The 25,440-nt window shown below is 37.2% G+C and overlaps 1 protein-coding gene across 7 annotated transcripts in view; it reads left to right on the plus strand.

Moving 5' to 3' along the window:
* Positions 1 to 16,808: 16,808 nt before the first annotated feature.
* DACH2 (dachshund family transcription factor 2) overlaps positions 16,809 to 25,440 on the plus strand; it is a 471,032-nt gene continuing 462,400 nt past the window's right edge. The window contains exon 1 of one of the 7 annotated variants that reach the window (XM_070257182.1): positions 16,809 to 18,123. In XM_070257182.1, the coding sequence (XP_070113283.1) occupies positions 17,609 to 18,123 (515 nt within the window). In that variant the 5' untranslated portion in view covers positions 16,809 to 17,608. The remainder of the gene's footprint in view (positions 18,124 to 25,440) is intronic. The other 6 variants (XM_005614311.4, XM_014729012.3, XM_070257180.1 and 3 more) reach the window with 6 other exon arrangements.

Below are 25,440 nucleotides of genomic sequence, written 5' to 3' on the forward strand. Positions count from 1 at the left end.
AACAATGTAATATTAACCAACCAGAGAGGATATAGGGCTGATTCTCTTTTTATGTTATGTTTTAAATTTCCAGGCTCTAAGTCTTGTGGACTGATTACTATTTTTATAGTATCTTGTTCTTATTTCATAGCTACTACATCTTCTCTCACCTGTCTGAGCATACTATTTATATATTTTAAAGTTTTATTCTGTTCCTAGCCTTGGCTCTTTTCTTTTATTCTCTCTCCAAGTTTTCTCTATTTTGGTGTCTGTTTTTTCAGCAAGGGCCTTCCTGAAATCTCTAGTACTATTTGCCTTCCCATTCATGTTAAAAATGAGACACTACAAAGCTGATTGGTAGCTACAAAGATATTTTCATACATCCCAGGAGTCAAAAAGTGCCTTCTATGCAGCACTCAGAAAGTAACTGGAGGATATAGACTACCAAAAGAAGGGAGTAAATCAGGACAGAGGAATATTAAAGGAATAGGTGATCCAACACAGGATGGTGGCAAAGGAAATTCCTAGAACAATAGATGTGACTGACTTGGAGAGAAACTAACCCAGAGCAGAGCAGAGAGGTAAAGGGCTTCAGGAAGGAAGACTTCTGGGAAAATAGGAAGTTAGGCATTATATGGTGTGTTCGCTCGTGTAGAAAATAGGATTGAGACAATGAAGGAGCATTTGGGCAGAATCACCCAAAAGTACGGAAAAATCTAAGCGTATATGAAGCAATTATTAATGTCTGGAAAAACAAGCATTGTTAGAGAAAGGAAATGTAATCACAGTATACTAATTGGCTCAACTATGAATAAGATATATATGATCATACCAATGTAAACACTGAAGCCTAGTTTTCCCCAAATTGTGATATAACTATACTGGGAGTGTGGGGGAGGGGAAGTATAAGGGTGGAAGTGTAAGAGATCTAAATCCTTATCTACTATAAGAGGAAGTCAAAAGGCAATATTGAAAAGTGAACAATCAAGAAATAGCAATATTATTTAGAAATGTGGAAGTAAATGCCAGTAGTGATAACTGAAACGTTTGAAAGTTGTTACCTTTTAGGAGGAAGTCTGAGGATTTGAGAGTGGATTGGCCAAGGAAACTATTATTTACTAGATGTCTTTTGGCATTATTTGACTTTTAAAACTAGATTCACTTTCTACTTTGAAAAAAATTAAATTCACCTGGGAATTAATTAAAATGCAGATTCCTGGGCCCATTCCTGGGGATTTGGATTCATTGAGTGCAAGGGAAGGAATAGACATTTTAAATAAACATCCCAACTCTGAGAAACACATCAGTGTACACTGTAGCCCTTTTTGGTTCTTACTCCAAATATAACTTTTTAAAAGGCACTTTGGTGGTTTTAAACTTTTCTTCTAATTTTACAGTTCTTATCCCTTCCTTGGCTCCAACCTTCATAGGTTGTATAAATAGGTATATATGTGCCATTTAAAAATGTTTGTCCTTGAGCATGTTTATTTTTCCATCTTTTGTGTGCCTCCTTTTATAATCTGAGCTCTTCTGAAAGCTCCCTATAAGGTCACATCATCTTCTTTAGTTTCACTCTCCTTTTCTTTTACTTCAGGATTATTTTTAGTTGTATAGTGAGATTTTCATTCTTGAGAACTTCCCACCCTCTTAATACCGTTTCTCTATTAGAATCTCAGTCAACGGGCTCAGAACAACATTTTCTCTGAATGTAACTGCCTCGGGTTACTTAGACAATCAGAGTTACCTGATTTTAAACTTGTCTTTGTCTTAAATTTAGGAATTACTTCTCAGTCTGATTCTTGCCTTATGATGCCACAGGATACAATAATACAGGGTTTCGCTGCTTTTCCAGAATGCTACAACAAAACCTCCCACTCCAGAGTTTACACATGGGAGATTTCCCTCTGATGAATTACTGTAGCCTAACCCCTGACCTACATGCTGACTTTAAATAAGAAATGCTGAATGAATTCAAACCATGCATTTTAAATTTGAAGTCAAACATCTAGCTCAGAATTAAAGAAACTAACATGAATATTTGGAGAAATAAATATTTAATGAATGTCCGTTAAATTTCTACTATAAGATTCTCACTGATGATTCCTGGACAACTGAAAAGAAATGTTTTGTGTCTATCTCACTAAAGCAAAACATTGCTTCTAATATGCCTCTTGCTATATTAATATCTTACTTATTTAAGAAATTTTACTCTTTTTTAATATTTAAGAGTCCCCTAATACAGATGAAGCCATGGCCGCTTAAGAAATCAAGCTGAGAAAATGTACTTCTGATGTTTGAGGGGTCTGTACTTATTCGATCTAGTCATTTAATGCCCCATTTATTTTCACATTGAACATAAAAGATTTCGGATTTTCCTAACGTTAAAACCATTACATAATTCCAATCACATTTTTTATTTGCATGCATTAAAGCAGTGTTATATAAAATCCAGGGTACACCACTGGCACTCATTAACTATTTCTCAACTTAGATTCCACTTCTGGGGTAAAATCATGACGATGAGAACAGAGAATGATGACCAGAACAAAGAGTATTTTACATTGCTTTGAATATTTTATATGGTACAAATAGATTGCCTTTTAAGTAAGGAAAATAAATTTTTGTAATTCTCAAATAGCAACATAATTGAGTCAGCACTGTTTGCATTTAATTCAAAATCATTTAAAACATACTCCAACCACAGACCAAATGTTCCAATCAATTAGTAGATGTCTATTTCTAAGGCTTCAGCTGATTTTAATCTTTACATTTCTAGTATAACGACTCAGTAATATCACTGACACACTTGAATTCAATTCTGATATTAAATTATGAAAGAGCTAAGCCTCAGAAATCTACTGTTACTTTTGTTTTCCTTTCTACCCCAGATGGAGAAACCGTTATATCACACACATTTTAATGTGACCTCTGTAACTTTTTACAAGACATAGATTAATGAGACTTGGTTCCAGTGACTCTGAGAAATGAAAAGTGGTTGCTAACCTAGAGACCCAGAACCTACCCATTCATATTTAAGGGTTTTCCTTACTGACAGAGACAAAAGAACAGGCCTATGCACCCTAGCAGTTCTTTAACTAGATGAAGTGATTAAATTGCCCATTTGGAGTGGTCAGTATCCATGGTAGATATTTTTATCCTGTTCTTTAGGGAAAAGTGAACTAACTAAAAATATTATATATAATTATTTGCATCTTTAAAGTCAGGACAGATAATTTTTAAATAAGCACTATTTGACACTAAGTATTAGTTCTTTATAAAATGTGTACATTTAAATGAAAGTTACCACTTGAGGTCAATAGGGATGCATTTGTTTCTTAGGAAGACTGAGCTGAAATTCTGCAGTATCTCTGTGTTTCCTAGTTTAAACAAAAGGTCACTTTCCAGATTGAGGTTACTATGTGTGTGACCCTGAAAAACGATAGTAGGGCACTGTTGTAAAAAAAGAAACTTTCTAACTCCTACACAGCTAGATTTTTCAGATATATTTAGCATAACATTTAATACCCCATTTCTGAAAGAATTCTGAAATATTTGACTAAATGTTAACTTTTTTCCTCCACGGCAATATTTATGCAGTCATGAATGCAAGGAAATCATTTGTGACAACATCTCAGGAACCTGCACACACAGAAATTTCTCAAGATAAGAGCTACAGATGTAAGCATGTTCTATAAAAATAGCAAATTATTATTATTGAAAACAATTGGTAAGTCAATAAAAAAGAAATATTATTTCAGCGTAGAATTTCAATACGTTTAAGATGCAAAGGAATACATATCTGTATAGTTTACATTTTCATCACAAAGTAAAATGTTAACATGCTAGAAACCTGGAAGAAGTCCAATTTCTTTGAAAACAAAAATAATTACTTTCATTTACAATCAAACAATGCTGTGGCGGATATATTGTAGACTGAAGGGTTCTCTCAGAGTTTTTATATTTATTTTCTTGTTATTTTACGTTTTATAATTGTAGGCAATTTAGTTTTGAAAAATAAAAGGATTAAATACCCCTACTTGACACTAGATGGCGGTAACTCCAGGATGGGTCTTTTGCAGTAAAGCAGTAAAATGGAAATTTTTGTTTGCTTGCACCAAAGATGAAGATACATAGTAACCCATGATTGAGATTTTAGTAGTAGTGGTAGAATGAGCATGTGTTTGTGGGGGAAGGGAGGATGGAGGAGTGTGTGTGAGTGTGTGTGTGAATGTTTTTATTTGTGTTGAAGACATTGTCCATGGCTTACAAGAGAATTGAAACTCTGTTTTTGTTCCCTTTTTCGTGTATATGTGAAATTAAAACCAAATAGGGAATTAGAAAAATATAAAAATGTCAAATGATGAAACAGAATATTTTCATTTTTATGCATTACCTTATATACAGTTGTTTAGTATTTGTATTCCAAAACAGAATGATTTGCGAGTCATTGTTAATGATAATATTAGCACAAGAGTTTTATATAAGTGTAGGTCACACCTTCCCCTTGATGTTTTATTTCTTTTCAGACATTTTGGGCTCAAAATGTATCCATTTGGCTCTATATTTTAAGTAAAGAGTTTAGATAAGTTATTTGAAAATGCCTGTCTTAATGAATTTGAAATGAATTTTCAAGAGTCCTTGTGATGAGTAATGTTAATAGGACTTTATACTTTGTATGAAAAACCCTCCCAGGACAATAGAGACAAGTGTGATTTGCCACAGCAAAGGCCTCATATTGAGAGGTTTTAGTGAGTAGGATGATTAACAACAGTTCATGCTCAGACCACAACTTTTCAGAAGTCAGTATTCAAACAGGATACAAACATCAGTTTACATTAAAGGACATTTGGTTCTTTCATCAACCATCAGTTATTGGTGAAAAATCTCCTTTTGGAGCACTCAAGTTTCCTACTCCAGCCATAAAATTACATTGAGACCTGACATCCTGACAGGTGGAAACAGTTGCAGAGAGTGTGGAATGTGACATGTTCAAAGAAAAGAGAAGTGATCAGATTCCTTACTGGAGAAAATCAAAGGCCGATTAGCTCTCACAGAGCAAGGGGAAATCTGTTGAAGGTTCTGAAAGAAGAGAGAATTTGGACAGAGCAGAGCTTTGTATTCTTTCAAGCAACTGTTTTGCACGACTGCTGCTGTGTTTACACCTGTCAGACATCGTTGTGAACTTGGAGAAAAGGGTTGGAGATTCAAGTAAAGTAATGTCCCTTTTATCTGTTATCATTGTGAAGTTAGAAGTTAACTTTCTAGATAAACTTCAGGGCTCAACTCTATTTTTCATCACTCTTTCCCACTCCTATTCTCCAGCCATATTCACTATTATCTTCATGCCTCTGCCTCAAACGCCTTGCCCCCTCCTTCCACTCACTTTCACCTAGCTAACTTCAAGTGATCCTTCACGATGGCTCAAGTATCACCTCACTTGAGAAGACTTCCCTGATTCCCCTGGGTAAATGTTGCCAGATTTAGCAAATAAAGGTACAGGAATCACAGTTAAATTTGAATTTCAGATCAATGATGAATAATTTTTGTATAAGTATGTCCCAAATACTGCAAATATTGCATCCTGTATTTTTACTTGCTAAATCTGGCAACCCTACCTTAGTTAAGAGCTTTTAGGTCACTTCCAAGATGCGGTGTTTCAGGGACTTTATCAAATAATTCCATATGAGAATTCCTTCATCATTGTTTGCTTTGTATACTAACAAAATAAATGAGTATGGCTTTTGTGAAAGGACTGATTACAAAATGTTGCAAATTGGCCTTCAATACAAAATTCTCCATTGTTCTTTTTTGGCCTAATTACACTATGTTTATATCTTTACTCTGCAATTTCTAAGTGTGGCAGAGGAATAGCCTACCACTGCTAATTGAAAAGCTTTCAATGTGATAGAGCAATGCGACAAAAGAAGAGTTCCTCAATTTGTTTCCACAGAAAGAAAGGATTTATGCCTGAGTATTATTGCACATAATTGATAGTGGGTTAAAATGTAGTTATTGTAAGAAGTATAAATGCCTTTATTAGATCTCCCTGAAGATACCACCATAAACGTCAATCACTGAAAACATCTCTAGTAACTTCTTCTACTTAATCAGGAATATTCCATCTTTAAAACATTAAAAACAGATGTCACTGCATTACTTCACTGCTGATGTATGTAATAGAAATGACACACTAATTAATTTAATGTAGTATAAATGTACTGATTATTTATCATGACTGACAATAAAATTATGAAAACATTCAATTACAATCAGTGGTAATTCATTATTTATTGATTTTACATTACGCACATATTAATACAATGCACTTAATTACACAGAAGAGGGGATCATTTTGCTGTTGATATGCAGACATTTGAATTCATCAGTTTTATTTAAAAGCAAAAAAAATTAAGTTTGAATAATAAGAGTTGATCCAAATTGAAATAAGAAAGCACTTGGAATATTAACGTCAAGCTGGTTTTGTCTCCTTTAAACGAATGCCTAAGAAATATGAGCTTTTGAGCAAGATTGCATTAATTTTAATACTCTGCTTAATTATATATCTCTGAGGTGGCCAATGATTCTTCACTTCCTAGAATTACACCACTTTCAACACTTAAGCACATACCCTGCACACGCCTCATGGAAAATCTTGTGCACAGTAAGAATGCAACAAATATTTGCCGTCTAAATATTGATCTTGAAGAAAATCTAAGAAATTTTTATGGTGGAAATGTATTCTAGAAGTTTCCAGAGAAGGTAGAGTCACCTCTGCCTGTGGCAGTCATGGAAGACTTTAAGACAGACTAAACATTTTGGAATAGCTTTTCATAAGCTGAGAAAGACTTTTAGGCGGAGGAACAGCATACGCGAAGGCTTGGAGGCATGGAAGAGAAATGCAGGCTTAGAGGATATTGATTATAACAGTCTGACTTGTAGGAGAGCACTGAGACCAAAATGTGATGATTCACGGGGGCTAGGCTGGGAGGCATGCTCTGTCTCGCTACGTATCTAGCAGGGTCTCTAGAAGAGGGGAGTTCATAGTGGAAACAAGTTCTATTACCTAGCGTTGCTACACTAGATAATCATTCTTCCTACCTTCTCAGAGGCCCAAAGTAGTCCCTTGGCTTGGTATCTGGCTCAAACTATTATTGTATATATAAACGAATTTTTTTAAAAAGATTGGCACCTGAGCTAACCTTTTTTATTCTTCTTCTTCTCCCCAAGCCCCCCAGTACATAGTTGTATATTCCAGTTATACGTCCTTCTAGTTCTGCCATGTGGGACACCGCCTCAGCATGGCCTGATGAGCGGTGCTAGGTCCACACCCAGGATCCAAACTGGCGAAACCCTGGGCTGCTGAAGTGGAGCGTGCACACCCAACCACTCGGCCACGGGGCCAGCTCCATAAATGAATTTTTTAAAGCAAATCATTCTGTTTGGTGTAGGACATTAGAGATGGCAGGAAGCTTAATTTTTTCTTACAGTTTAAGACACAATTTCTCCTATCTTTAAGGTTTCCATTAAGATGTTTGCTTTCAATAATATTAGTAAAGCCAAAACTATAGTGAAACTGCTCCCAATACCTGAATTCATGACCTGAATTCCACACCACAAGTCATAGATTTCTTTTTAGTTTTGAGAGGAAATTATTTTCATAACCATTTTTAGAAACAGAAGAATGGATGGTTCTAAATGTAAGCAAAGAAGAAATCAACATTCCGGTTGGCAAAAGGAGGGAGGAGAATTACAGCGTCACTTGGCTTCATTTTTCTCCACTTGTTCCTGGGGGTAAAAATCTCATTTAATTGTAAAGGTGTTCTGTTCAGGTTTCCATTATTTGAACAACCTTCTTTCTGGAGGCCTATTTCTTGTGAATTTTTCCATATCCCTTATAACCTATGTAAATTACTGTCTACAGAAATATAGAACATATATGCATTTATAGAAAATTATAACGAAGAATATAATGTATCTACCTCAGGCTCTTCTTGGCTTTCCAGTCCACCGTCAATATTATCAGTTCTACTTCAGCACCTGGGCAAGTAAAGACATTAAACAATCTTCCGTGTGCTACATTTAACTAGGAAATTAACTGAGAATTGAATTATTCTATGGTCCAGGTATATATGTGGCTTGTTTGTTTCTACAAATAGATTTATACACTTGATGGAGATGATTTCAATATTGGAACTGGGTTGAGGAGAAGCAGGATTATAGGTAAAAGCTCTCTCTGACAAATACGTCTCGTATCTCTTCTGCCTGCATCCTGGGAGTCTCGAGGTTGGGTTAAGTATTTCTGTACGAAGAAATGGTGGAAATAGGAACTGGCGAAAACTAATGTGTGAGTGGCACTTCACAGACAAAACTGATATTTCTATTATGACTGTGAAATCAGCCCAATTGTGGAGTCCAGACAGCATTGAGGAGTAGAGCACCAGCTAAGGCTTCTTGTTTATTTTCATGCATAGGACCCGAGTAAACTAAGTAGGTGAAAGATAAATGGATAAGATGAGGCCCAGTCAACAAAAAGATGAAGGATATAGGTAGATCCCCTTTTTGATATGCGGTCCTGGAGGATATATTATTTAAGTTCTTTACCATAACTTAAAATTGAGCATGTGTACTTTACCCTGAATGCATATGTAATGGTACCGACATCTCTTCTGACATCACTAGAAATCACTGATAAGCAGTTAAAGTAGGCAAGAAGTGTAACGGGTGGGTCCTTCTCCAACTGTGAGGGAAAGGTTCTTCGAAATCTTATTAGGAAAAGTTGTTTGAGGAACTTACCCCTTTAGGCATCCAGATTTAGAGGGATTAACCCCATGAGTGTAACTGAAAGCCCTTATAAATACTGTAGATTTTAAATGCACTAAACTAAGATGATGACTGGCACATTAAGAGACAGACTTACAAGGGCTTTTTTTCACATTATAAATGACCAATACTGAGGACTGGGCAATTAGTGTTCATTTGTCATACTTTGCTCATAAGAAACTGCTCAGCATTTCCTTTTGTCTCCCCTCTCCTCTTGCGGTTTCAAGGAGACACTTATCACCTTGTTTCACTTTAATGCTAGTTGTATGCACATTAGTAGATGGTAACAGTGCTCCTCTGTGGCTAGTCCACCGTTCAAATGCTCAAGGCCTTTCAGGTGTTATGACTCAGTGTTGTTTTCTCAAGCTGCAGATCCCAGAGAAGCATAGACCCTTGGAAGTTCGAGATGAAAAAAGTCTTTATGGGAATCTTTTAAAAGTGACACCATTCAGCTGAGTTTGTATGTTTCAGCTGTTCTTCCCACAAAACACGCTGTCAGATCCTCTTGCCTATATCTCAATTCCCTCCTTCCTCAGATCCCTGAACACAGTTCTAAGGCCTGGGGTGCTTTCCATCTGCTTCTTGTGTCTCCCCCAGCCGGCATTGCAGAAATGTGTACTTCGACTTTGTCTCCTACTCATTTCCCTTTTCTATTACCGCTTGTCAGCATGCCTCCTTCCCCACCTAATAATTCCCAGTTGAGGGAGTCACAATTTGTATATACTGAAACTGAAATTTTGAAAACAATGTTCGAAGATAAATGATAATAGTTAACAGGAATAGACTTTACTCTATGACAGGCATTATACATACATAAGCACTTTAGGTACATTGTCTACATTAACTCTTGCAATCTCACAAAACTCTATGAGGAAGCACTATTGTTATTATTCTGATTTTACAGATCAGGGAACTAAGCTAGAGCAAGTTTACGTAGTTTGTCCAAGATCACCCAGCTTCCTAAATTGTGGAGCCAGAATGTGGATCTAGGCAGCCTGGCTGCAGATTATGCTCTTTTCCCCACACTGCTAGACTAAGCTTTCTCAGAGAGGAATAACTAGGATTTGGCCTGAAGGGATCTTATGGTTGTGGATGGATTACTGCACTGTGGAGTCCTAATTAGGCAGCAATCAATGAATAAAGCAGTGAACTGTAACGTAACAACAAGCACAAATACTCCTCCTACTGCAACGGGATGTCTTGGTTTGTGTTCATTTTCATAAGTATTCCTCTTTACTGGTTGAATAAGGCAAGTTTTGGACTTGTCGAAAGTTTCTCACTAGTTTGGAATGTGCAGATATATTTCTGTGCCATTTTCTCTCACCTCAGAACTTAGGGATTTCAAATATAAACTTTGAAAGTTCTTTTATTAACATTTCAAAAAAACCTTAAATCTGCAATTTGTGGTTTGTGCCACCACATAGAGAATGGCTTAAAATCTGAGATAAAAGCTTTGTCTAAGATTCAGATGGGGTATCTTTTCTAATGCTACAACCCTTTCCATACTTCTTAAAACATTTTTCTTATCTTGTTTAGTAAAGATGCAACTTTATATTTAAAACATCTGAACTTTGAAAAGATTTTAAATTTAGGGTAGAGCAATATTTTTTTAAGAAATGAAAGTCTAAGAATAGTGGAATCGTTAAGATTTGGGTTTCTAGAATCATATCTGAACTTTTTTTCCAGCTCAGCCACTGCATATCGGTGTGACCTTGGACAAGTTAATCATTTTAAGCCTGGGTTTCCTCACCTGAGAAATGAGGATAATAATAGAATCTATTCTGCAGAGCTATCATGAAGATTAAATAAGATAATGCCTTCACAAAGTAAGCTTTCAATAAACGTTAGTTGTATAAATAGCAATACAGTAACTTTATCATGAATATTTTATATTTTTATACAACTCACCAAACCCTTAGATGGTGTGTGTGTGTGTGTGTGTGTGTGTGTTACTGGGAGTTGACTGTCAACTTTCAGACTGGTGACGAAGTGCCTACAGCTGCTTATCTAAATGAATTCAGCCAAAAATGGTTCAGTCATTTTTGTCCGGATTGTTCCAGCAAAATCCAGGGAAGGCCTTAGCTATGTTTTCAATACTTTCTTTACTCATCTTTTGCAGAAGAAAAATAACAACAAAAGGCAATGATTGCCTAGTGTTCTGATGCTGCTGGTGTTATAAACACCCTCATGTTTATATTTTCCCCATGTCAGAGGAAAATATACTTCTCTCCTACCCAAGATGAAAAGGGGTGCAGTCTCTTTTTTCTCAAGTCAGAGCTGTTGTTATGCACACAATAGTAAGTTTACACATTAGCTCTGTGTAGTTTTAACATTTCCCAGCAATGATTTGAAATAGTTCTCTCAGGGAAATACTTTCTCAGGTAAGTACCTTTACATAAAACAAAACACGTCAAATAAAAAAATTAATAAGGTTTCAAACAGAGATTTAAATGTTTTGTTGCAATTTTTGTAATATATTCATTACAAAAATATAACAAATAAATTCCTTAGGGTTCATAGAAGCAAACATAACACAATATAAATTTATCACACTTAAAAGAAGCTTTTATTAGTAAATTAATGCTTAGATAAATAAAAATTGAAATGTCTTAAGTAATCTGAGAAGGAAGCCACCACCAAAAAGATCCAGAAACTACTAATAAGGAAAATAATCATTCTTTTAACAAAATACAAATATTTAACACACACCAACCTCTTAGACTCTCTTTGGAATTGGTAGTAATGAACATTTATATAGCTTAACAGCTTAGAGATGACGATCACATATTCATTCATTTAATAAACATGCATGGGCACCTACAATGGGCCAGGCACCATGGTTGGCACTTGAAATAGCCTATTGATTAAGATACATGTGATCCCTGACCTGACTGAACCTTATTCTAGGAGAGGACCTAAGATTGTAAGATACAAAAAACTGTAATACAAAGCAGCATGTATTAACTGTGTTAAGAGAGGCACGACGTGCTATGAGAGTTTAGAAGAGGGAGAGTCTATTTCTGGATGGGAAAAAGAGAATGAGGGAGGTCTTTGTGGGGGTGAATTGGAGTATAGTCTTAAAGGATGGTTAGGATTTGGATAGGTGGAGATGAGGAGGTGCGCAGTAACATACTCTTATGGAAAGATCGACATAAGCATTAGCGCCATGGTGGGAAGACAGAAGACGTTTGAGGGTAGTGGAAAGTAACACCCATTTACCAGTGCATAGGCAACATGTCTGAGTATTGGAGGAAAGGATGAAAAGTAAATCAAAGGAGTTAAATGTCACTCTAAAGAGTTTAGAATTTGTCTGGTAGCCAGAGGAGTAGTACTGAAGATTTTTAAATAGAAAAGTGAAACTTTAGAAGAAAATAACCTGATATGCAGCTAGGTTGGAGGAGGAAGTACTTGAAAGTAGAGAGATTAAGCGGTTGTTGTTGTAATGGTACAAATAACAAATAAGGGACAAAAGTAAGGTGGCAACGTTGAGAATGGAAAGGAGAGAGATTGCTGAGAGAGAATTCACAAAACGTAGTGACTGACTGGATGTGGGTATAATGGACACAGAGAAATCAAAGGGGTCTTCCACGTTTCTCTTTCATGTGATTAACTGCATGGAGAAAGCATTAAGAAATACTAGAAATGAAAAACAGAACAGATTTGAAGGGACTAAGATGATAGTCAGTTTTGGGCATGCTGAGTTTGAGGTGACCACGAGATATCCAAGTGGAAATGCCTAATTCTCCAGGAGAGTTTTAAGAAAGCCAAAAATAATATTTAGGGTAATCTGTAAAGTGGTGGTTGTTGAAGCTGTAGAAAGTTGATGGAACTGCCACAAGAGTATAGACATTAGGAATTTTAACATTTCAGAGTCAAGAGGGAGGACATGAAAAGGAGTGTAGAAAAGAGGAGAAACAGATTGCTGGAGAGTCATGAAAGCCAAGGTATAGGTGTTCCAGAATGATGCCTGTAGTGTAAAAAGCTGCAGAATATCAAAGGATGAGGATTTGAAAACGACTTTGGATTTGGCATTCTGGAGATGAATGATTACCTCTTTTAAAGTAGTTTCAGCCAAGTAGTGAGCAGAAATCACATTGCAAAAGATTAAGGCACAAAAGTTTGGTAAGGAAGAAGAGAAACAATTGTAGATTTTCAAAAAGTGTGAAAGGTTGGTAATTCCACGGCAAGTGGGTCTCAAATTTTCACCCACATCAGAATCACCAGGGCTTGTTAAAATGTAGATTGCTGGGCCTCACTCCCAGAGTAGGTCAGTAGGTCTCTTGGAGGACCAAACAATTTGCATTTCTATCAAGTAGTACTCAGGTAATGCTGATGCTGGTGATCAGGACTACACTCTGAGAACCACTGGTTAGGGTTAAGGAAACTTTTTATTCGTCTGTCTTAAGGATTCACAGCCTTGAACACTTTCAATAATAAAAGGGGAAAGAGCGAGTAGAGAGGGAGAGATTGGAGATGCCGAAGAAAGTAGTGGAAATAAAATTGCTAGCTTAGTGACTTGGAGGAGGTGAGAGGGGTCAAGAGCATCAATGAAGGGAGTGGAGAAGACTTTATTCTGAGGGATGAGGGAAGTAGGAGAAGATAGGAGAGAATATGGATAAAGCTTTTTAGGAGGAGGAAAGGGAGGCTGAGGGAACTCTTGTTGAATAACTTTGTGGTAAAATCAGAGCGAAGAATCCGGTCCTAGCTGATGTGAGTAAGGAGAGTGACCTGCAAACAGTAGAAAAGGGTTGGAGTGGCTGCTGCAGGGAATTCAATAGGGAGTCAACAAATAATTAAAAGGATACTAAGTAGCACTGGGAGTCCTGCTGGTTAGAATGGGTTGAATTTGAACATTTGGCCTAAGATTTAAAATGGAACAATGCACTGAGAGACATAGATGGAATTTCAAGTTGACACGTCTCCTTCTCCCCTACAACAGTGCAGTTTGTGGTAGGATATGTTAAAAGTTGGCAAGTACTTATACTTTATGAAGTGCTTTGACAGTTTCTTTTTTATATTTGTTAGTAAATGTTCATTTTTCCTTTAAGCATCTGATTTTAACTTTTATTCCTTGGGCTTTGATTAGTTTTCCTCTTGCTCCAGTGGTCTCCCTTCTCCATCTTTGCCTCCCTTGAAACTCATCTTCAATCTAACATTGAACTGAATGAAAAAAAAATTTGTTACAGAAGGTCATTTTTAGCTAGTTTTCTAGAAAAACATAGATTCCATTGAGTTGGATATACCTATAGGCTTTAGCCAGTTAAATTCTCGGTTATATGAATGCTTTCATTTCACATTTATTGCCTTGCTCAATCGATTTCCTTTTACTGTTTGCCTAAAAATGAACCTTAGAGGGCTCCTGAGAGGTTCTGAGTAGAGGCCATATTAGAGGTTGCAACCTCAGTTGGCTGAGGGTTTCAAACAATTCCATTTATTACCTTGGGTTTTGTTTGAATGCCCATTCTGAAAACCAGGCCCTTCAGATAGTTCTGGACGTTTTGTAATCCTGCATAAGATTGCCAATATATTTATTTATTCTTAATTAAAATATTACCTGCATTTCACAGATAATGTCAAAGTGGAATATTTTGCCTAAAGTCACAAATGAGCACCCACACCCTCCAAACTGAGTATGAATTAGGAGAAAATATAAATTGCTAATTAAATCCTGGAAGATTACAGCATTTCAGTGTACGAGAAGCTACACTTAGGCTCCAAATCATTCCACTGGAATAGTGGCATCTAGAACTTCTTGCTCTTATGAGATATGCTACCTGTTTGTACTAATTTTGTTATTTGCTGGAGTGCTTTGCTCTTGTATGGAAATAATTCACAAACCTTGAGTATTTTCTTAGTTTTAGCGCAATGCCTCTCTCCATGGAGAGTCCTCTCCCAAGGGTACCCTGTTTCCTGCAGCCTTTATGATTTTATATTGCTTCATGCAATTCCAACTTACAGGGTGTTGATGTGCAAGGCTGCCTTTGGCCTTGCAGAAACCCAGCCTTATTTATAAATATGTTTGGCTTATGGAAGACATTAAAATCAGAAAGGGATGAAAACAAACTCTGCATGTAGAATGCCATTGTCTCAATCTCAAAGCATAGATAATAATGAGTAGAAATAGCAGTAACAGAAATTATCAAAACATCAGGAAAAGCCAAGGAGACAACACCTGCCCTCTTAGATCTAAATGACTAAATCTTTAAATTACAAGTATCCTTTAAGAAAATTACCTAGTTTGTTTTCTAGAAGGCTGTAAGTGGGAGGGAATTCAGATAATGAAGGGCAGGGATTTTTGTGTATTGAAAGCTTCCAAAGGACTTTAACCCTTCAGTGATCAACGGCGAATTTTAGTCTCCAGTATTTCTACTAGAATTTGAACTTTAATCTCTGGTAATAATTAAAATATTACCACATATCTGATAGATCACCTTAAAATATGACATATCTAGTTCAAGCATTTTCTAAAGTTGTCGTAGTACATTTCTTTTACAATATCACACATAATGATTGCAGCCTGAATGCTCTACTTTTCCTTTTTATATTTCAGAATTTCTTAAATTTGAAACAAACATCAAATTTCTGTGTAATGTCCTAGTGCTAAAAACTCCAAAGCAAAGGACTTGATAATATAAATGCAGCAATACACAGGGAGCAGCTTGGCCTTAGGATTTTTAACATAATTAAAGGAGTTGCCAAAAAAATCAAAAGCCTTTCCTTTAAAGTCCGGCTTATTTCACCTAGAAACTTCCTTCACGAGAAGTTATCAGAGGTAAGTTATTTCAATACAAAGCTTAATAGTCATTTATGTCAAAACACCTGTTGAACATAATTTGGGATTTATCTTTAAAAAAACTGGTAAATACAAACATTTCTGTCAGTGTTTTTCTACTCTTTCTTGAAAACCTCTACTTTTTGTTGAAGCTTTTTCTGCCTCTGCTCTCTCTTCCTTTTTTGCTCCTTATTTTCTTTCCAAAACAGTATCAAACTAGCAAAAACGATTTTATGTGTTTTAAAAGTGTTTTGTGGCTGCATGCATTCCAATCTATTACGTTAGAGTCACTTATCATTGTATTCCAAAAGCAACCATCACCACAAGTTAGCATTTTGACTCCATACAATTAAAAATTGCAACAGTATGAAGCAGCTCAAACCGTAGTTCTTACTACTTGGTTGATGAAATGACAAAAGGAGATAATATATTTAAGAGAGAGGCAGAAAAATCCAAGAGGACATTTATGTCTTATTAAGGGAGCAAAAAAAAGCCCACCCACTCCTGCTTTTTGATACTGCTAAATACAAGGAGAGCTGAATAAAATTCAGAACGTTTCTAAAATTATTTACATTCTGGAAGGATATTGAGAAGTTGCCTTAGCTATCATTGGTAACATTTTGTAAGGAAATGAAGAATGGATTTCACTTTCTGAATAATAGCCTCTGGAGGAGAGGAGCACAGGAAAGGAAATATCTTGATTTCAGAGAATCAAAAGCTCCACAAGGAGTCTTAAAACAACTTTGCTGCAGTGATCTAACCCCGACATGCCCTGTGGAAAAGACCATGCCTTTTCCGTGGAATGTACCTTAGAAGACACTTTGCTTATTAGCTCTTGTAGTACGTTTAGGGGCACTTGACAAAGTGGGGGACAAGGAATCTTGAGCTACAGTTCAGGACGTGGAACTCTAATCACTGGACCATCCAAGTCCATAGACGAGGGAAGAAAGTGCAATGTTAAAGAGCGCAAACCCTCGTTCTTCCCTCATATTCTGTAATGACTGCCTTGAGTCATAAAGGAAATTTTCCTATCAATTTTAGCCAGGGATGGGGCCGGGCAATCCTGAAACTAAGGGATGAGAACGCCGAAAGCCAAGTCTGTTCCAGGACAGTGGCGGAAGTGCTGTAAAATGAGACGTCTGTCCACCACCCACAAACCAAGTGTTCACAGGCTCCCAGCGCCTGCTGAATGTCAGTGCGTAGGAGCGGGTTAGCAACCTGCAGCTCTGATTTGAGTGCGATCTTGGACGCTGGTTCCTCTGTGCGCTGGATATGGGAGAACTTACGCCGAGCGCGCTAGGTGGGCTGGAGAAGGGCTGAGCTGTTTACTTCTGAACTCTCTGGAATCTTTCTCCTGGAAGCTGGGCGAAGCCATCTCTTAGCCCCAGTAGAGTTTGGGAGCAATGTGCAAATAGAATTGGAGCTGCCACCTTCCTTTCCTCGATTGAACCCGGGTGGCGCCGGGTTGGGGGTAGGCACGTACTAGAGTCCTGCTTTGTGTTCCCACCTCGACACTCGTGGAACGCAGAGGGGAGGGGTTCGTAGGCTAGGCCACTTTGAGAGCTCTGCGGGGTATGTGGACATTCTCTCTTCAGAGGGCTAGGCAAGAAGCGGAGGCACCACACCGCCCCCTTCTCGGGCTCCATCCTTACTCACCGGCAAGCCCTGAACCGCCTCAGGTAGTCGGGAGGCGGGCTAGGGAGTCTCCACCTCCTCACGGGCGGCAGCCATTCGGTGCGCTCGGGAGCCTAGGGGGTGGGGCCCATTGGCTGGGGGGCGCTGCCAGTCTCGGGAGGGGGTGTGGTGAGGGTGGGGTCTCGGGCCGCGGCGGGTCGGGGCTGCTCACTGTTTGCTGGGAGGTGGGTGAGCGTGAGCGTGAGCCCGAGCGTGAGCCCGGCTCCTGTAGACTTGCGAACAGTTCAGAGCCAGCGAGAGCGCGCCAGAGAGAGCGCGAGAGAGCGAGGGAGGGTGTGCCTGGGGACCTAGAGGAGACAGGGCGAGAAAGCGAGGGCCCGAGGACCTACGATTTGAGACTGAATGACCATGGCTGTCTCAGCACCTCCGGTGATCTCTGCAACTTCCAGTGGCGCCGGCGTCCCGGGGGGCTTATTTCGGGCCGAACCCCTGTACTCAACTCCTGGAGAGCCTCCTCGTCTCACCCCCAATATGATCAACAGTTTCATGGCCAATAACCACAGCGCCAGCGCCGGGGGTGGCGGGGTCGGTAGTGGCAGCGGAGGCAGCGGCAACACTAACACCAACGAGTGCAGGATGGTCGACATGCATGGGGTGAAGGTGGCTTCATTCCTGATGGACGGCCAGGAACTGATCTGCCTGCCGCAAGTCTTTGATCTCTTCCTCAAGCATCTGGTGGGAGGGTTGCACACGGTGTACACCAAGCTGAAGAGACTGGACATATCCCCTGTGGTGTGTACTGTCGAGCAGGTCCGGATTCTCCGCGGGCTGGGGGCCATCCAGCCCGGGGTGAACCGCTGCAAACTCATCACCAGGAAAGACTTCGAAACTTTGTTCACCGATTGCACCAACGCCAGGTGAGATACTCGTTTCTTGGCTCGCTCTTCCCCCTTTGCCCCCTTCTGCATGTCTCATCACCCTCATCCAACTTTGTCTGTAGAGAGTGAGTCCTAACTAGCTTGCCTCCACTCTTCACCCTCTAAGTCGGTGGGGAAAGAGGACTAGAAGGACTCATGAATTGCCGGTCCCTTCTAGTCCGCGCTCGGTGGCAGGGCTTAGGTCTAAGAAAGTTTGCGGTCCTCTACTGAAACTTTCCAGCCTTTCGCCCATATCTTGCATGGCTTTTTGGCTGCTTGTGGTTATTTGTTAATTTCTCTATTTGGTTTTCTTTCCTGCTCTTTTGTGGCCGTACGGGTCGGATAGGTTTTCTCCTGAACACGGACACCAAGGGCTTTCTGGAGGAGAGGGCTGGCTGAGCTGTAAACTGGGCTCCTAAGCTAGCAATCCAGAACACAGCATTTGGGGGATGCAGAGGGTCGGAAGTCTAGAATCCATCCCAGAGGGTGATTCGTTCCCCATCCTGTGTGTTTGTTGTGAGAGTGCGTGGGGTGTGTGGTGGTGGTGTTTGTGCGTGAGAGAGAGACAGAGCGTGTGAGAGCGTGTGAGGACGTGTGCTCATGCCTGCTATGCAAAGCTCCCCCGTACACGATACAGGAAAGTCGATGGATCCTTTTGTAAAAAAAGAACGACGACAGATGTCACTTTCCTGGGATCGTCCCTTTTGGGTCATCTGCAGAGGGCAATGTGGGGCATGAAACGCTGGGGCTGGGGCCGGTTGGGGGTTGGAGTAGAAGTTGGCAGGTTTTCTAGAGAGGATGCTTTCAGCTCTTCCCCCCAGGCGAACAGTTGGAAGGATCCCATTCCCTCAGAGAGAGGATTTCCTTAAATGATGATGGCCAGCTTCTCTGGTTGTAAGTGTATCTCCTTCATATCACAGCTTAGAAGTACATTAGAGAACAAATGTCCATAAGCAAATTGTATTCAATGTTTCTGAGTTAAAAAAAGAAAGGAAAGGGAACTATATTCAAGATTATTTGACTTTTTAAAGACCTGTGAATTAGTTTTCTTAGTGTTTATTCCATCTCCAGTCTGGTAATATCTGCTAGGAAAGTACACATTTGGCAGATGTGATTAGCATACAAACCAAGAAATCACCATCACCAGGTTAAAAGGAGCAAAGGGTTTTCCTGTAAAAGAGCGCTGCTGTTGATCATTTTGCAGAAAACTTCTGCAGAGGTAGACTTTATCACAATGCAACTTTAAATCGTAAGACCTCTGGGTTTATGAACCAAAACTAACTCAGTTGTCACATTTGTTGTAAAATCCGAATTACTATGTATAGTTGAAGTATACTGACAACTTGTATACAAACTGTTGCTGACTGCTACACTCACATAATGCTGCAGAACTTACAAGGGAACCTTTGGTTTTTCTTTTTTTCTTCTCAGCAGTGTTCCCCTGTGTTTTAGCAATTTAACAGAAACCTGTTCATATGAGAGTTCCTACCTGATTCATAGCTGGGGCTTACAAACCTGGTTTATTAGATCAGATTTTTTTTAAGGACGATAGATAGCCTCAAAACACAAAGGATAACTGCTCCCTCAATAAAACAAGCAATTATAGGTTGTAAGAGTGGAAAGGAAATTTTATTTAGACCACAAAGCACTTTATTAATACACAAACTCAGAGGGTTACCGGGGACTTCGGATGAGGGCTGTCTAGTTCATTTGTTGCCGTTGGAAAAGATTCACAGTTAAACAATTGCAGACATGGAAACCTATCTTCTCTCTCTTTCCCCCTCCCCCTCTTCTCTCCTCCTCTTTCCCTTCCCACTTCTCTCTCTTACAAACACCCATTCTTAAAGTGGAACAATTATTTCACGTAGGAAATTCTCCCTTCCTTAATAATTAATTTACACATCCTTGAGCAAAATCTATGATTTTCATTTAAAAAATAAATAGATTTGTATTTTAATGTGATTTTGATACTTTCCTCTGTAAATAGAAACTTTTCTTTAATTAATTTTTATTAAAGCTATTCACTGAAGGGGAAAATGATAAATTACTCTGTATCCAGAGGCAGGTGTTCTTATACTAGTTTTGGATGCTGTTATGTAATGTATTTTTAGATTATTATTTTAATTTAGTTAAGTTTTATTTACTCCATATCATAGCATTTACAATGCTAACTCTTTTTGGGCTTAAATTGCTTTTGTGTATGTGCATGTATAAAAGTGATAGAAAAATATCAAAAATGTAAGAAGAAATATATATGAGATATAATGCATGTGCCTCCAATTGCATTTTTTTCTTTATGGGTATTTAATTTATTACAAGCATTTTCTATCATTGTGTTACAAGTTTTGTAATATATAATTGTAAAAATTTATGAAATATGTTCTATGAATGCAATCCATGAACGAAGATGAGGAAAACTACTAGAAACACACCTATATTGCAATTTTTAGGTAGTAAAAAAAACCCCGAAATTCTAGGAAAAATCTAATTAATGGTAAAATAACGTTACCAAATTTTATTGATGCAAAATGACCTCGTACTCATGTTGTTAAAAAATAAAAAATATGATACTGCTTATAATGGATGCTTTATGACTTTAGGTAACATTATTTACAGATATGTATACCTTAAATCATTCCCAACATCTGAATGATTTAAGAAAATTGTCAAATTAGTATTTAGAGCAACATTATTTCTATGACTTTTCTATGTAGTGATTAGAAAGGTGAGGGATGTAAATAGGAATGAGGCCCAAGAGAGACAAAATAAGGTAGATGAGACATGAAGCCGGTTAGAGAAAAGAGATGGTGGGATATGAGCAGAATGATGCCAGGAGAGGGAGTGAAACATGGATCAGAAGAGCTTATAGAGATGCCCAGAGAAGATAAGCAATGTACCAATGGAGACTTGGCTAAAGAAGATTGTCATTCAGGACTCATGACTTCTTAGCACTTCTAGTTTAAAGCGGGGGGAAAACCGCAAGGAAAAAGTATGTGTTCGGTGAGTGGAAACTCTTACATACTATTCTTATTTAAAAAAAGAGATTCATCTTCATCTTCTGATAGATCAATTTCCACAATGTGTTGTTGAATGGAAGGCTTATTTGTAACGGTGTCATTGACAGTTTTCTTTTTTTACTTAATAAGCATTTCTTCCCCTCTCTGTCAGATAACCGGGGAAGAGTACAAGTCCTGAATTAGGGTATTTTAATTTGGAATGCTTCCTATACTATTCCAGAACACACAAAATGGACTGTTTTCAAATTGGCCATTTTCAAGCACCTTAGCATATTACCCCTAAGTGGCATTTTGATTCGGCTCAGGGCACATTTTGTGCCCTGAAGAAGAATGAATGAGTAAAATACATACATGATTGTTTCTTTGACAGTACTGAAAGTCACTACAAGAACTCTATCAGTGCCTTTATCAACTATTTTCTTATTAGCTAGTATACCAAAATATTCAAAGTTGTCTTCCCAGAAAAGAAGTTGGAAAATAAGACTTGCCTCAGCTACTGAAGAATAGTGAGACTAAAACTCTTGACTATTCATTGCTCTATTAAGTAAGGTAAGCTTCACATCACTGCAATTCCAAAGGGCTATACGATATTTTCACTTTGATGCCCTTTAACTTCAGAAATTAATTGTAGTGAGATTGTTTTGAAGATTATTAAGAAAATGATGATAAAAAGATCCAAACGAAATGGGAAAAGTTAACATCTTGTTTTAGATGTTTGTTTTTGCAGGTTTTTAAAAAAAATTTTGTGCAAGAGAACCTGGAGTTTTTAATATCAGAGAGAGCAGGCAGATTCAGGAAGCAAATGGCTAAAAATCTCACTCTTTAGTAAGGATTTTCCTTACTAAATTCTTCGAAGTTTAATGTAGCAGTAAAATATTAAATTAAAAATTTGTCTTCAGTGAATGTGAAAAATTAGCCAACACATTTTAGTGTTGTCTGTTTTTATCTACCTATCTCTATAAAAGTAACATTGTCAGACTTCATGATCGACATTTAATTTCATTTGAGGACCAACTGATTAAATGTTACTCAGTTATTTACATGTAGTCAAATGGATGCTTGAAGAAACAAGAAGTATGATTAAGAAAACGTGTTAGTGCATTTGGAGACACGATTCAACATATATTCAAGTGAATAAAAATTCAGTTTTTAAATTAAAAATTAAAATGTCCAATTGTGGTTTATTGTTATTTTGACTACGTGAACAAAACATAAATGGGCTTCCAAGTTAGAATAACTTTATGTGAATTATGATGACGTTTACAATAATTTAGAACTACTTTCAAATACTAGACATGTAGTTATTGTCACCACCCAGTGATTTTGGCTTTGTATTCACACTTGATGAATGTAGTCCCTAATCCACACAGAACAACATAATTTACTTTGAAAATTGATGTTTTCGTTCGTAGTAAAGTTAAGCAAAATCAAATTTTTGAAGAACTTGCATCTTTTTCCTGGGCTAATATTTTGTATAACTTACATTTTCAGAAGCCATAAAAAGGTTTTAGAAATTAATCTGGGCAGCAAATGCAGACATTTTATTTCATAGGATAATCAGGGGATAGTGATATTGTCTATTAAAAGCAGTCACATAGTCGACAGTGCTCTGTCTTTTTTTAGAAGAATGTCGTCAAGATCATAATTAAAGCAATCTAGTCATATGCCAGTGCACAGATCTTCCATGTGTACATTCGTTTTAAATGTACACCTCTGCATAACCAATTTTTGTATATATCTAAATACTTTAGCTGGACTTCATTTTGCCCCAAGCATTCATTTGTTAGGTGATGGATATTACATTAAAGAAATGACACATAATATGATGGAGAATATCTTTGGATATTTATTTATGTATGATATTACCCTCAATGTATAGTACATGAATGCCAATAAAGAATTAGGAAGTGATGGTCTTCAGACATTAATGTTTTATATGGTTTCACACAGGAAATCCCTAATACTTGTAGAAAATATCAAGTTTGAATTATTTGATGCTTTCTTAAGTAACCTTATTTTGTCTTAATGAAATCCCTAGGTGTTTTAAAAGTGCTTCTAGCAGGCAAATATAATTGTGAGAAACACTAATCACAATATATTATGTTTCAGTTGGCAATCTGGAACTCTAGTGGCACTTTATCTGGTACATTTAAAGATACAAGTGATTTAGATTTATCCACTCTATGTTTCAAATATGTGTTAAAACCGCCCCTATTGACCAAAACTGAAAATATGTTTTCAGAGAAAGGACGTCAAACCTTTCCCCAAAAGCAAAACAATTAGGTATTAATGATATTCTAGTTGCATATTCAAAAGGTCCTTGGTAGCATTATTTTTTTCCTCCTTTTCTTCCCTTTCACCATCTCAACCTGCAAAACTCTTCACTGTCACTTCAGATCACACAATTCGAAAAAGATAAAACATCATTTAAACGCATTTGCTTTGGAAGGGAAATTGAGCATTTGCACCCAATAAGCCTGATTGTGGAACTGCATGCAAATTGTGTTTTGATTTATCTCTTTTACACTTTTTTCCATTTGAATTGATCTTGCATTAATTTCACCAAGCGGCTCTGTGAGGCTGCAGATGTTGCCCTGTGTTTAATAAATCAATGAGACAGATCTGAATGAATCACTTTAGATGGATTCTCTGCTCGGTTTGATGTCTAGATGTTATTCTTAGCTTGTTATCATGACAGATGCATTAATGTTCCCATACACTGCCAGCAATGTCAAAGAGATTGAAGCTTTTAAAGTGACGGTATCCCCTTTTCCATTTTCTGCTAGAACAACTAAATTTATTTTACTTTATTTAGGAATCAGAGAAAAATATCAAACCAATCATAAGGTTCTTCTTGGGAAAGATTCTTAATTTTCATGCTATGTTAACTATTCCTAAATGGTGGAAATCAATATATTAAAGGCTAAACATAGTGTAGCTGCTTAATAGTGCCTCCACATTAATATTTAATCATAGTAGGAAAATGAGAATAAGTAATATATGATTGGGACACATTGAAAGTGTCACTATAAATAGAATAATGCTGTATCCAAATTGATTACAGAAGGGTGTTAGTTTTTAAATCCTTGCTAATAAGCTTCTTGTTGGCTTAATGTAGCCGCAATATACTCTTTCCAAGGGATTTAGAACTCTTTCAGGATTTAATATTTCTTTTTAGTAGGAAGGAAACAGCCTGTCCATTGTGTATTCATCATTTCCTCACTTTGTAATGCTCAAAGTCGTAGAAAAGTTTATTTCATTTTAGTATATTTCAGTTATTTATATTCTGGGTAATTATTCGTAAATCATAAATCATTCAGTAACAATAAATGCTACTTTTATAATTTAATTTCTTAGACTATAGAAAAGCATATGCACACCCAAAGGAGCTTTGTTATAACTCTAGTGAAATTTATTACCTACCTGTATTAAAAATCATAATTACCATACCTTATTTCCTTTAACCCGTGTCTTCATTACCTTGGTTTTAGGAGAGAAACAATTCTGTCAATTATTGCAAAATATTTAGAATTTATTGTTGTAAGTGTTTTAACTTTCTAGTTAATCTCTGATATTTTAAAATACACACTTTAAAAAGGAGACTCAATTTCTCTCTTGTTCAACCTTCTGAAGAATATATATTTTAAAAAATCAGCTTTTAGAGGTAGTTCCTCTTTTCAGGCCTTTACAGTATTCCTTCATCATAATTTTCTTGTTACCTTTATTAGAATAGGAAAACAGGAAACACTATTAACTGATACTGTTGAGGTCTGAAATTCTTCAGGAAAATTTTTATCTTCAGTGTTAAGCTAGTCTTGGAAGCTTAGGATACATGCTATGGTCTACAGTATAGTTTAAAGAGAAGTTTGCAATGAAAGTTATGGACAAGAGTTAACTTTTTTTTTCAAATTTTGCTTAACGTGGGAATTTCTTCATGGTGAGATCTTGTACTATCCTTTAAAGCTAAATTTTTATATTAGAATTGATGAAATTATTATATTGAGAATGTGAATATAAGATGTAATACACATTGTTTTATGCAAAACTGAATATAATATAGCTAAAGAGCAAATTGATATATTTATCATTGCCTATAATGATATCCTTCAGAGAGAACTGAATTTGTTACATAAAGCAAAACCTTGGATTTGTAATAGTAATTTCTGAGGAGTAATTTTTAACTTTAGTAATATTGATTATAAAATTTCATTAAGCCTAATACTGTGTACATATTAGGCACCTACTTCACATTTGTTAAATGAATACAGTCATGTACACAGCCACATATTTATTCCTCTTC

This window comes from Equus caballus, chromosome X (assembly GCF_041296265.1).
Source record: "Equus caballus isolate H_3958 breed thoroughbred chromosome X, TB-T2T, whole genome shotgun sequence".
NCBI classification, from domain to species: Eukaryota; Metazoa; Chordata; class Mammalia; order Perissodactyla; family Equidae; genus Equus; species Equus caballus.